Source organism: Eutrigla gurnardus (assembly GCF_963514095.1).
Source record: "Eutrigla gurnardus genome assembly, chromosome: 14".
Taxonomy (NCBI): domain Eukaryota; kingdom Metazoa; phylum Chordata; class Actinopteri; order Perciformes; family Triglidae; genus Eutrigla; species Eutrigla gurnardus.
The window spans coordinates 16,111,453-16,126,214 of NC_139937.1; the positions used below are offsets into that span (position 1 = coordinate 16,111,453).

General features: G+C 44.4%; 2 protein-coding genes across 2 annotated transcripts in view; one reads left to right on the forward strand and one right to left on the reverse strand.

Annotated features, from left to right (window-relative positions):
- LOC311024283 (polyadenylate-binding protein 1A) overlaps positions 1–13,661 on the forward strand; it is a 477,590-nt gene extending 463,929 nt beyond the window's left edge. The window contains exon 13 of the mRNA XM_084026612.1: positions 13,652–13,661. The gene's annotated coding sequence lies outside the window, so the exon portion shown is untranslated. The remainder of the gene's footprint in view (positions 1–13,651) is intronic.
- kcns2 (potassium voltage-gated channel modifier subfamily S member 2) lies at positions 11,613–13,665 on the reverse strand. Its single transcript, XM_084026613.1, has 2 exons — positions 13,308–13,665; positions 11,613–13,084 (listed from the first exon to the last, which is right to left on the reverse strand). Exon 2 carries the CDS (start codon positions 13,080–13,082, stop codon positions 11,643–11,645), a length of 1,440 nt encoding a protein of 479 aa, XP_083882739.1. The 5' UTR covers positions 13,083–13,084; positions 13,308–13,665; the 3' UTR covers positions 11,613–11,642.
- Positions 13,666–14,762: the final 1,097 nt, after the last annotated feature.

Below are 14,762 nucleotides of genomic sequence, written 5' to 3' on the forward strand. Positions count from 1 at the left end.
GTTGACAATGATTCCACAGTGAGAACCGCTATGCTCTAAAAAAAAGTCCCTGCTCAGGTTAATAGGTGTAATTATTACATTTAAGAGCACTTCTGTATTTTGTGGAATTAGTTACATGTGCAGGGACTTTGTCTCGCACCATGAGACACTCAGCCGATAGCACAGCGTTATAAACTAACAAGGTATTTGCTAACAACCTGGAAAACCTGTCTGACACAAAGATATGCAGCTCTATGGCACCAACTTTAAATTGGGCGCTCCTTAATCAGCACCATCAGAGATAAAACTTTTAGAGTTTAAAGCTTAAGTAGGAGGTGGAAGGAGAAAGCTGTCAAACGTATAACCTCCAGCACAATTAGCTTCTTTTCCAAAGCCCTGAAGCAAAAATGGTCTTTGTGACAGGAGGGTTTGAAGGGAAACGTGACCGTATAGTAATTTAGAGAAACACCAGCGATATTACAATACAACCCATGTGAGAGGGAGAGAGAGACTGCCAATATTTTCAGCCATCAATCTCATTTGTTGTGCTTATCGGTAAAGGTTAGACAGTGATATAGTGATGGTTAAGAATGCTGCCTCTACAGTATAATTACATATTGGAGGAGAAATTGTTGTTCCTAGTTGTAAGTCTGTTATTGTAATTATACAGAGCTGAATTCGTTTTGCTTGTACTTTTCTTTGTTATGGCATCCAAGCTGCTGCCACCAATGACAGGTGATGTCATTAATCTGACAGATTGTTAACTTTGGATGCTGCCGCGGTTTGCAGAATCTAACATAGTCGTAATTGCAAGTAAAACATTGGCTTTTAAACTTTCACAGCAAGCTTTCAATAACAGTTTAACTGCTGGGGAACGAATAATGGTATGCGATACAAATTTACTGACCCCCTGTTGAAGATCTCTGCTCGAAAGGTAATGGCCGTCTATCGGCGGGGCCAGCACTTATATAACTAAGGCTTTTGCATTCATGCTCATTTATATATTTTTCCTGTAACTTGTGAGGTGTGAGGAAAAACAGTTTGGAGAATGAGAAAAAGGAACAATAACAGAAGAAACACAAATTAGTGGTGGAGGAATAGTCCTTCTGCTGGTCTGAAGGGGGAGATGAGTCCTTTGTCTACACCATATCAGCGGTGACAGAAAGTCATTAACTCCTCACCCACTCAGACGTCATTTTCTTTGTTGTGTTTAGAGCCCAGAGGCGCCACCAGACAGATAGATTCATGCCTCCTGGATGAATAAAAAACAAAAAAAAAATGGGATTCATGGCTGACTGATGGAGTAAAGCCTTTTGCTTGCGTCCACTACTTTCTGAGGAAATATCAACCATCCATCACCATCTCCGCCACCACTGTGAGGAGCTTAATTAATGGTGACCTTATGAGTGCATGTGTGAGAGTCCTCTCTTGCACTGAAGGTGTGCACCTGTGTGTGTGTGTGTGTGTGTGTGTGCTGAGAAGCGTCCATGAAAGAGTAATGAGCTCCTCCAAATGATGCATCAGTCCCCAGGAGCTCTAATAGATACAGCAGAATCCAATCTTATACACAAGGAGTATTGGTGTGACATTTCTCCAGAAAGCAATCGCCACCATCTGCTTCACAGATCCAGCATTGCATCATCCGGTGGTCCCAAGAGCGCGGACCAGAACATCTTGGGAGCCCCCCCCTAAGGTGGGTCGCTTTAAGGACCCGTAGGTTTCTGTTGTAGTGTCTTCACCCCACTGCACTCTCCATAATCCGTAAAGCAGCTGGGGGTATAGGTGCCTGTTCGGTGCATCGCTGCACACACAGATGTGACTGGAATCCAGATCGCTTCTTTGGGGAGACACTTCATCGGAAAGCGGAGCACGCGTATTCAGACGTGTGCACACGGGCGCGCCAGCCAAGCAGCGGCGGTCTCCACGGGACACGAAAAAAGTCTTGCTTAGGTGTGTTTGCTCAATTGGAGTTGACATGCAGCCCAGATGAATAGATTAGAAGTGTCTGGGGTGAACAAAGCTCTCTGCCTCTTTCCCTCCATTGCACCTCTTTCTTCCTCACCACTGATTCTATTTGATGTGACAGAGCTTGCAAGTTGGTATTTTAAACCACTGCTATGGATAGACTGCATGTAAGAAGTGGACCACGTCACCCTGACGTCACCCTTAAACTAATGTTTAGAGTGTTTACTGTGAAGTAGGATCATTTTCTTATATGCTTCTATACAATAAGACTTCTTTTTCCAAACAGAGGAGTCGCACCCTGTTGGCCAGCAGAAAGAATGCAAGTTTAAGGCACTTCAGCCTTGGCTTCACTTTTCAGACCCGGAGGTTGCCGCCTACCATGATATCTTTCAGTTAAATTATAGGACTGTTGCCTCTATGGTTCAACTGCACACTCACAGTGACACACTAGTCAATGTTATTTGTGGCATTGCTTTATCTGAATATTAAACAGGCATCATGTTTAGAAACATCACATCAAGCTACATTAACAACTTTTAAACTGCCACGACCCCTTTCAAGATATAATAAGCACAATAAAACACACAACAGTGTTGCACACACACATTAGCAGATATTTGGCCCAGAGGAAGCTATAATGATCCATAATGGGAAGCCATCCATCTGTATTCTTCTGATGTTTCTCAGCTTCTCACCCCTGTTGCCTCCAGTGGGATAATGATTAACAAGAGGTAGCGTCTCCCTGCTGGTCCCTCTTTCATCTTGAGTCGCTGCATCACCCGGATGCCCTTCAGAAATGCACCCAGTGAGTGAATCCTATCACTTGAATTCAGAATTTTTTTTATTTTTATGAAATTGCAATCAACACACTGTAGTCCCTCTCTCAGTCTTTGTATGCTTAATATTCTTTTTCCTCATTATCTCTCTTCCTCTGGAATACAAGCCACATCACTTTGTGTGAATGGGGCAGAGAGAGAATGTAAGCCATACAAAAACAAACAAAAAAGACAATATTGATGAAATATCACCTGCATGCCGTTCAATGGATACAACGGAAGTACAGAACCACGTCTCCAAATGAATGGTTGTACTTTACAACGTGATAATATATAGATGTTGCATTTACAGTCCGTTGCACTGCCCCCTAGTGGCCAAAAATACAACACAACTGTAATTATTGTACAATCTAATTACTGGGGGAAATTAAATGCATTACTTAGTAATCACCAGTTAACACCAAGCGCTGAAGGAAATGATTGAAATGAACAGATACTAAATTATCGGTCATTCCAATTCAATAACATTTGATTACAGCTGGTGTACTCGGTAATCAGTCAGTTATTTTGCAAGTATACTGTCTACTCCACTCCAGCCATGGCTTCTTTCCAATGCCGACGCCATCTCAGAACCCTCCAGACCCCCCGAGTCCTCAGTCATCTCAGAACCACTTAACAATAAATCATTTCCTGTTTTCACTTTGAAGTCGAGTGTTGTCTGTCACTGCGTCTTGGTCCACTTTGTAGTTAAATTCTTAACAATTTGCATGCAAATTGGAGACACTGTGATGGCCATGCTTCCACTTTTTCCTACTTGGTATTGTTCATCCAGTTGCACTCCGTATATAATACAGATGCCAGATTTCAGTCTTTAGTCACACATACAGTACTTAGTTTACATTGTTCTGTCCATCAGTTTGATAAGTTCATCATTTTTTTATTTTGTCTTTCAGTTGGGATGTCGGCTGCAGTCCTCTGAGGCTGAGGGTGGAGCCCACTTAAATGGAGAGGCCCAGCATCACTTTCCAATTCCTGTGTCCGACAGACTGAATCTTTAATGAAATGGGTCCAACTAGAAGAGAGAAACTGTAACTGGTATCGATCCTATTGATGCTACAATTGATCTTCGAAAACAACACGTAGTATCGATATTTAGGGATCAATCCGCCCACCCCTATAGGTCAGTTCATTGAGTCAATGTCATGTTAGTAGTTGTTTAAGTAGAGTTTTTCTGTTTGACCTCTTTTAAGGGCCCAATTAGTTAATAATTTGGTTATTTTCATTCAGTTATGATCAGAAATTAAGGGTAAAATAAATCCTTTTCTTTTTGAGAAACATTCCTGTTTCTGACAGATCCCAACTACAGCCATCTGTTCATGTTCAGATTTACCCAGATCAATCATAGTCACTTCCTCTGGGAAAAGGGCAACATTTTTTATTTATTTAATTAATCAAGCGGTCCAATCATGGACTCAGATGAAGTACCAGGCACCTCCACCCTTATAGTACACAAACCTCCTCCACCGCCAGCTAATCTGAGAGAAGACATAGAGCCACTCTACAGCACCAGGCTGAAACTTTGTCTCTGTAATCAGTCTCATTTAGACAGCGTGGTCCCGCTGGAGTGGCGGCACCACTATGCACAGTATAATTCTAACACCAGGTGGATTTCAAAGGCAATTAACCAGCAGACAAGGTACAACACTGCAATTATTGCAAATTAGGCAATTATCACCATTCCCCAATAATACAGAGGGATGACTGTAGCCCTTAGTATTTAGCGAGTTGATGATCCAGGAAGATCAATGGAGAAAAAAGGGGGAGAGTGGGAGAAAAACATAAAGGGAGTGGGCTGCAGTTCTGAGAAACATAAAAAGACTGATTATGGCATCATATTCACACCATGCCTAACAATATATTATCACAGCCCCTGCTAGTTTCAGCAATTTATTATTGTCTCCTGACACCTATATGCACAGATGAAACAATCCACCAACAAGTGAATTTTCCTTTTGATTCAGGATCAACATATTAGCCCTTCTTCTGCTTGTTCTCCACTTGACTAGAATAAAAAAATATGTTTGTTATTGCCTGAGGTAAATCATTTCACCATTTTTTGCCTTTACAAAAATATTATTGCAGCCTCTGTGCACCTTGCAGATATTTTCCATCACGCTCGGCAGTGTTGGGAGCCTTGCGGTTCGAATGCAGCTTGATAGTCCTCCACCTTTGCTTGTATCTCTTGTATTATTTCTGCAGGACCTTCCACATTATTTTTTTTCCCCAAGGTAATATTGACGTCATCCGATTGGGCGCAGGTGGACGACCACTGCTCTCAGACACATTCTGTTCAAGCTTTACAAATCAAACTGTCTGCACCGCCGTCCTTGGAACATCCTAGAGGAAATTGATTCCGGGGGGACGTAATGAGACACAGGCACACACACACACACACACACACACACACACGCACACACACACACACACACACACACACACACACACACACACACACACACACACACACACACACACACACCAGCATCCACTGCATATATACATGCAAATACACAGACACACAAACAGACTGACAAGTGATCTGTAGGTATCTCCCAACCATTTCTCCTCCCACCTGAAGTTTGGAAAAAGCTGATTGTGTTTGTCCTCTTGACTCGACCCGTCTCCCACCCATCAAAGCACAATAATGGATCTAATCTGAGTCTGTCGGACTCTCTGTATCCCCTGTGGGAGCAGCAGTGTCGGAGAAATACGCTCTGAGCTGTGCGTGTGCATCTGTGTTCCTCCACAGCCTCATCCTGGACTCCTTTTTAAATTGACCTTGTGCTTGCCCAATATCCTCCCTCTCCCCTAGCAACCAGCCAACGTCACATATACATATAGAGATGTCATCTCAATCTCAGAGGTCATGAGGTGATATTTGGCCCATAGAAAGCTATAATGATAATGCTATAACAAAGCTCATCTTGGTGTGTATGTGTGTGTTCAACCTGATGCTCAAATGAATAACAGATTAAATCCATCTCATTTATTGTGTCTTTTAAACAACATCGAACAATCGCTACAATTAATCTTTACTGTTTTTTGTTGTTGCAGCAAGAAGCTACTGTACTACTGCAAATGTTAGCAAACATTAGCTAGCTGTGCTAATGTTGTTTGTACAATCGCGTTAACAGAAGCACAATAACAACAACAACGGGAAAAAAGGACGCCAAAAACGAACTAATAATTTAAACTAATGTAAATGTTTTGCTAACGGCATTAGCATAGTGTCATATGAGTGTGGCTAGCTAACATCAGCAAACTAATTTGCTGCCTAATGTTATGTAAAAGTTTGGGCAACACATCAGTTATATCGAAACATTAGGGTTGGACTTTTAACGTAACGTATGCTACCGTATCCTGATGATCTTCTCTGGTGGATGTGCAATTTCAGACCTCACTTCCTTTTGCAAGCTTGGGACCAGAAAGGGTCCGACGGAGGAGGTGGGCCCTCAGATAGACCCTTCTCAAAATTGTACCCGGCATTTCAGATAATCTGTAGGACTCATTTTTCTCAACATATTTTAGGTTTTGCTCCCATCTAGAATTTCTGGTCATGTACTCTATGTACTTTTTGCCCTATATACAGTCCATAGAAGTCAGACGTGTGTCCTTAAATTGTTTATTCCTGCCTGACTGTAGCTGAGAGTATCCAGGCAGACGACATGAACACAAAATTGCTTGTGCCTCAAGTTCCAGACACTCCAGCAAACACTGTAAGAGAACGTTTTGTTTTTTTGTCAAGGTTAAAATATCAAGCTCAATAGGTATAGTAAGAGTTAACAACGCCTACCTAGATGTAAGCTTTTGTGAAATCAGTGAGGCATCTGACTTGCATGTATAGCTTCAGCTCAGTGCCTCTGCTTTTTCCTTACAAAGCCCTGAAATATACAGGCTCCTATAATTAAAGTGCGTTGCACTTACTGTTGCCTCTCTGCCATCCAAACAAAACTGCCAAAGTACACCATTACCCTTCTTGGCTGTTGACGAAATGAAAATGCATTTCCCATCCTTTTTCGGTTGTCTAAACAGGAACTCTGGGAGTTGATCTTTCATAAAATTCATTGGTAAAAGGGACGACATCACGCTCTAAGTGTTGGATTGGGACATTTTGTGCTACCTATAAAAATTCTGTGGGAACACTTCTGTGATTTTACATTCACAAACGTCTGCCTGTGATTGGATGAGTCATTTAATGGTAGCAGACAAAGTGCTGCATTAAAAAGACGTTGTTTTAATGGTCCCATTTTAGTAACAATAATGTCCTTCAGAAGTTCTTTGATGATCATGAGGTTCTATTTGGTGGAGGGCCAACATCAGGTCTACCTGCTGGAGGTTTTCTGCATGGTGATGGTTTGTATGCAGATTTCAGTCCGAACTAGTATTCAATGAGATGATGACTTGATCATTGGTGAAAATCTAGACAGCTATCACACGGGCGGGCCCAGCAGTTAGCAAAACATGTATGTTTATAACCCTGATTAAGAAAAATCCAACATGGCTTTGATTGAGATTCGCTAATGACATAAAGCAGCATATGATCAGCCATTCTGTCAACAGCATTACTGTACCTGTACTCCGCATTCGCGTCAGATCTGTAGGTGAGAATTAGATATGCCGTGATCCATGTAATGAGAGGATATTTTCGGAGATATTCACAGATCAGACATGGTGGGAGGAGGAAGAAAAGTGTGGGGAGAGAAAGAAACAAGCGCACGGAAAAGATCCAATCTTCCCACACTGTTTAAAGCAAAAGGATAGTAGCAGATGGTAATGTGCAACAACACGGAACGCCTGCTTAGTAACAGATATCACCAATACAGAGCAGACTGGAGATGACGCTCATGCTGCCAGTTTTAATAAGTTCCCCATTAGAGATGAGCGTGTTTGTGTACACACACACACACACACACACACACACACACACACACACACACACACACACACACACACACACACACACACACACACACAAAAGCACCATTTAGTTCTTATTCCCCAGCTTCCTCTCTTGTCAATGTTTACAGGAAATGTAAAAGGAAACGTACAAAGCCAGGCACTTTACATTTTTTCATCGAAAATACCCATTTTGATTTCGTAATTTATCATTTAAATAAAAACAGTTATTGATTACTGATTATAAAGCGCACTTCTAAAAGCTTCACAAATTTGGGTCTTAATGATCGAAAGGATTGGACTGGATTTAAGTGTTGTTGGTTACCGGTGTAAAGGAGGACAGCAGACTTTTTTTTTTTTTTTTTTCCCATGGCCTTCCTCTAATGACCTGAGAAGCCATCTGTACTCAGATGTGTGCCAGGCAGGCCCTGGGCCCTCTTCATATCTATCACCACAGTCAGAGGGTAATGATGCAGGCGAGCCAAAGCAGGCAGTGGACGGTCTAGACAACTCCATCTCTGACCTACACACACACACACACACACACACACACACACACACACACACACAGGCCTGACTTTCAGACTCTGACGTTGGTCAAATCCACTAATCGTGCGACTACAACAAACAACAGTAGATTTCTTCCTTCCAAATCCTATCATTACTTGAGATGAAAGGATTGACTGTTCTGGTGTGCCTCTGATAAATGTCACCCACTGTCACTGTGAACTCATATACAGGGGGGGGGGGGGGGGGGGGGCCTTTAAAGGTTTAGGAGTAAACAAAAGAAGACTGATATAATTGGCCTCTGAGGGTAAATATCATTTCAAATGAGCTCCTCCACATTACTCTGAAAACAACCTGTAATACGCAAAATTCTCATTAGTACTTTCCATGTGAACACGTCCTTGCCACTGACGTGCATAAAGATCGGCCCTGTGCAACTTGCTTATTCTCCAATCAGTCCTTGAATTGATCAAACCTCAGAGTTCTAATAATGTTATGATTTATATATTTATACCCAAGAGCTCTTTGGCGTTCGCTGAGAATTTTGGATTTATATATAAGGCTTTTGCAAAAATAGGCTTTGCAAAAATAAAAAAAGGTCACATGAAACTCATTTTGTTTTTGTCTCTGGGAGTCCTTGGGGAGTTCCTGTAGCTCAGGTAACATCCACTGGGCTGCAGCCTGCCGGTTTGTATGCTCATACTAATTAGTTGTGAGTGCCGATGTGAACGATACCTCTGCCTGTCTACACATATTAATCTGGGGACGATGCATTTCCAATTATCCCTTGACCACTGGAGCAGATTAGTGTGATTGCTGATGTCACTGACAGTTTAAGTGTAAGAATGATCTGGAACAAAACACTGACAGTGATTAAAGTGCTGCAGGGCACTCTTCTGTCTAAAACTAGTTCTAAAACTATCTTGGTGTGGAGATTTGTCAGGAATTAATCATCTGTTATATGGAAATCATTCTTCTACTTCAAAATAAAAAGGCTCCTTTAATGAATTAACCGAAATCAATGCCGCGAACTGTATGGATGTATCACATGGCAAAACAATTGACTCTTTAGAGCTGGTGTCTACTTGAGTCACATGACTCTTTATCCTTTAAACTGAAATCAATGCCGCCAAGTGAGCGCTCTCTGAGAGCTGCTTGTTGTGACCACTCTGTCCCTGGGGAATAAGAAAACTGTTTTTTTCCACACACACCTTGAGACTTGATAGAAACAGGGAGATGCATGCAGGTTGTCTTCACTATTCATCTTCTGAGTATAGAGAAATGACTTGTAGAATGTAACAATAAGAAAATAAAAGGCATGTATCCGTCTAATGCAGAGGTCTTCACCGTGGCTAACCTTGGCTGATAGTTGCTTATTAAACTGGGCCAAACATTATGTGTAGTGCAGCCTAGTAACATGAATAAAGGTACTTTGTAATGTATGTATACAATGTGAAGCCTTTAAAATAATAATTGTTGACAGATTCATATATTTATAGAACATATTGTAATTCTATATTAGCATTTCTACATCACAATTTCACATTAACACATCAGATAACATGTATATTTGTTTATTAGATATTATATAAATGTTAATGTCTATTTTTGGACATATTTTAAATTTTGAAAGAAAAGAAAGTTTGGGATCAAATCATTTTGGGGACCCTGTGCTGCAACTCTGCGACCCCCTAGGGGTCACGGACCCCCTTGTTGAAGATCTCTGGTCTAATGAATTCTCAACACGCAATGGTATCTTACAGCTCACATCTTAAAGTCGAGCTGAAATGAAAAATGCCTTTTTACCCTTTTAGATCACATCCCTGCAGGATATTGTTCACCTATTTAATATGCTGAAAAAAAGAAATCAAAATATTTTATCCTTCATGGAAAAAACAGTATGACCTATGCTTACAAGTATCAACCGATTTCAATCATTAATATTATGACAATCATCAATTGATCTGTCATCAATTGATCTGCAACTTCGGCCCTGCAGAGTTAGAGAAGGTCTTGAGCTAATCTTTTTTACGGTGAAATCAAATTCCTCTGAACGTTATGCCCCGCCTCCTATCCTGTTTCACTCTAAATACGTCACCACAAGGAAGATAGATACTCTTGAAATGCTCAAATTTAGTATTTCCTACTCAAAAGATCCCCTATGAGGAGGACTATCAATCGGGTGTCAATGCTGTAGTTATCAGGTGGTATCACTCATTTTACCAGACAGAGTAGTCTCTGTCCTGGAGCTCCACAGGGCTGTGTTTTCCAAAAAAACAAGTTTTTACAGTGTACACAAATGTGTTGCCGATAGCGATTTAAAGTGGAATATTCATGTTGGCTGGTTATATTCTCCACTTCTCCAGAGAATACATTTATGACGTAGGTTGCATCTGGAAGTAGTGGAACAAAAGTAATGATGTTTTTGTTCCATCAGGCTGTTTTTTGGAGAGTGTAATCAGATACTGCCTTTCTGTGTCATTAAAATCAAAGTCATTGTGTTTGGAGATGCTCTCTCTGACCGGTGGTTTTCAAAGCAGTCTGGACCAGTCTCTTTTTGGACCGACGCGTACCACTGCACATTGAACTCCTTTGTGCCTTTTGGAATTTTTCAAATACGCAGCGGGTGAAAGAGGAGGGTACAAAACCACAAACCCATTGATGCCTCGGTGTGTGAATTTGAACTCTTTGACATCTCCTTTTTACATGTGTCAACGTGTCTCCCTTTATTAATTATAAATACCTGAAAGAAACCCATATTAAAAACAATGCTGAGGCCTTTGCCAATAAAAAAAAACCCAACCCAACCCAACCCTCGAGTAGATCTATTCAACATGTCAGCCCTGAATGGTTGTTGCTGTGCCTGTCAAACTGTTTTAGATACAGTGTCAGTCACCGCCTCCTCGGGCTTTTATGCCTCGTCTCAATCAGCGGACGCCGTCCCTCCCGCCCCGCACACGAAAAACACGCGGGGAAGTGTGTTGTGCATCGTTTGGTTTTAATACAGCTTGCTTTTAAGCACACATCCGAAGTTATCTTGTTGCAACATGACAATTACACATCAACAACTCTCTCCGGAGGAGAGATACAGCTGGAGTTACTTTCAGACATCACGACGAGTACAGCTGGAGGATGGACTACAGGAACCCCGTCCACACCTTTCATCTTATGTGGCCTGTTATCTGGTGGATAATAATACACGGTGACATATCATATTCAGGCTGCCCTGTACATTTGCCTGCTTTGTCATTGTGACTGACACACAGATTAACACGCTATATCACTGAGTTACAGAGAGGCAAACGGTCAGACACCAGTGGAAGGAAGTGGGATTTTATCTTTTTTTTTTCTTTCCCTCAGCCAGAGGTTTCAGCACCCTGGACAGCTCCTCATGCAGCCCCACCCCCCCACCCAACACACACACCCCCAATCTGACCCCATGTCCTTGCTGCGACTCTTTCAGTGTATTGATTCGTTCAGACTGTGTTCACTGGGTGAACTCCGGCTCATGTTTGACAAGCTCGCCATGAGGGATTTGACTTTGTGCGCGTAATAGTTCCTCAGGTTGACCGAGGGCACCTCCTTGATCCCCTCGTCGAAGTCGCAGCTCCTCATGGCGACCTCCAGCTGTTTTTGTCTCTTGTAGAAGAGAGAGAACTTGTTGAAAATGAGCGTGATCGGAAGCACCACCACTAAGATCCCGGCCAGGATGCACGCCGAGGCGGTCAGCTTGCCCGCTATGGACGCCGGCACCACGTCCCCGTAGCCGACCGTGGTCATGCTGACGGTGGCCCACCACCAGCACGCCGGGATGGTGGCGAGGTCCTCGCTGTCCTCTTTCTCCACCGTGTAGGCCACGACGGAGAAGAAGGACACCCCGACGGCCAGGTAGAGGAGCAGCAGGCCCACCTCTTTGTAACTGTTCCTGAGGGTGGCCCCCAGGGAGCGCAGGCCCGTGGAGTGACGCGCCAGCTTCAGGATGCGGAAAATCCTCATGAGCCGCAGCACTTGCGCAACGCGTCCCAGGTTGGCCAGCGCCGGGCTGCTCTCCACCACCAGGTTTATGAGCAGCGTCAGGTAGAACGGCAGTATGGACACCAGGTCGATCATGTTCAACGGGTGCTCGAAGAAGTGCAGGAGGTCCGGCGCCACCGTGAACCGGGCCACCAGCTCCAGGGTGAACCAGCCGATGCCGACGTGCTCCACGGTCTCGAAGCGGGGGTCCTCCGTGGCTTCGCCCTCGCCGTCCAACAGGCTGAACTCGCTCATGCTGTTCATGCACATGGTGGCGATGGAGCCGAGCACCACGAGGATGGAGAGGATGCTGATGATGCGGCTGGCCACGGAGTAGCCCGGGTTGTCGAGCATCAGCCAGACGCGCCTCCGTGCGCTCCCGAGCAGCTGCTTGTCGAACTTGGTGGCGTCGCTGTAAAACTCCAGCAGCTCGTCGAAGGACGACGTGGTGCTCCCCTCGTCGCTCCGGTCGTCCCAGTCCTCCCGGTCCTGGTCCATCTTCCTGCAGTGGTAGGCGCTGCTGCAGCAGGAGTCGATGAAGAACTCGTTGATGCCCCAGTACTCGATCTCCTGGCTGAAGGAGAAGATGCACAGCTCGGCCATGACGTGCAGCCTCCCCGTGTTGTAGAAATTCAACACGTAGGGGAAGAGCGCCGGGTTCCTGTCGAAGTAGAACTCTTTCTCCGCGTCGTCGTAGTCGTCGCACAGCTCCAGGATGGACTCTTTGGAGCGGCAGTGGAGGAGACGCGCGAGCCTCGTCTCGGGGAACCGGGAGAGAGTGTCGGACCGGAGGCGCTTCTTGAAGCCGCCCACGTTGATGCGGATGGCGGCGTTGTCATCCATGTGAGCCCAGCCGCCTGGTTTCCCCAGGGCCTGACCTGTCATGTCTGGAGAAGGGGGGGACACGCAGACGCACGGCGCACGGAGAGGAAGAGAGACAAAACCACATTGACACAAAGAGGAAGAGACAGTCAGCACAAGGAGAAAGAGAAAGACTGAATGCCAAACCTGCTTTTTAAAGGCAATTTGTTCCAACCACGTGTTTTCTCCAAAAAATCACACGAAAAGCAATGTTTTTTTTGTTTTTACCAAAACGCACACAGAACTTACTTTAAAGCAGCTCACTGAACCTCCCGACGAGAAGACTCTGCATTTCAACTCCGGGGACGGCACGTTGCAGTTCGTGGCCAAGTTGTGGCCTCTTTAATAAACGCAGAGACCCCCCCGTCCCTCCCCACCGCCTCCCCCCCGGAGCCCTCCGCCTGATGGATCCTCTCAGCTCGGGCAGCGGAGGAGGAAGTCTCTTCCAAAGGGAGTCGGCGCGCTGTCAAATGTGATGTTGCCTCCAGACAGCAATAAATTGTACGGTAACCTCCTCGAATATGGCCGTAGCAGGCGGGTGCTTACATCCTTACATCCGGCGACCCACACCTGCTAATTCTGGGGAGTCACAGGAACATACACGCCCTGGAAGCCGCGGTTTGTTGTGCGAGGGAATTCCTCTCTCTCTCTCTCTTCCTCTCTCTCCTCTTTCTATCTGTTGCTGCGCAGCAACACGTAGCTCTCCCTCTGCACCGCCCTCCCGAAGTGATCTCAGCATCACGGTGCTACGGGGCGAGGCGCAGCTCCGGGAGGAGGAGAGGGGAGTCACCAAACACGCGCGCAACACACGACATCGAGCGCAAATAAACCAGGTTTCCGGTGGAACTGTAAAACAACGGCTCGATGCCAGAAACTTGAGGTCCATAAGCGTCAATATTACTGAACATTACAGGGGAGATTTACCAAACAAACAATCTAATGAGAATAATATATCAAATGTAGAAAGAAGATATAAAGAGACCATAATGCTGCTCTGGATGGGGTCCTGGATTTGAGATTGCACATAAAGTTAAGGGACTATTCAGGGCCAAGCTCCAACAATTCTGGATCCTACAATTCCCATCATGCAACTCATTTGAATCTTTCATTCTTCTCCTGGTAAATGCCTTGAAACATGACATACTTTGTCATGCAGGATAGACTGGATGTGGACGTAGTCATGACCTCCCCCATTGTGGACTACGGTTCTGAAGCCTCGAGTTTGGCATTTTGGCTTCGCCATCTTGAATTTTGGCTGTCGCCATCTTGCAACCAGTGAACGGAAGTGATCATATTTGGACTGTGGAGGAGTGACTGTGAACTGATTTCCATGCAATCAGATGTATTCTTGCAACCAGAGGAAATGCCCCCTTATGGCCAGCAGAGAGAATGCATGTTTAAGGCACTTCGGCATTGGCTTCACATTTCAGAACCGTAGCTGGTTAAAACCCAAACTGAGACGCCTTTAAGGTTATTTTTTTCACAGGAGACATTACACAACTGTTAGAGAGGTAACCGTCTGCCTTTAATAAGGGTGTTAAAGGGTCTAAGGGTGCTTTCACACTAACCCCTTTGGTGCCTGGTTGGTCCGGTGAGGTCATCGGGGAGCTTTTTTTCTCCAGCCCTGTCTCTCCCATTATTCATCATAACATGTGCTCTCATGTAAAGGTTGCAATTGATTGTTCGAGTCTGTGGTTATTGATC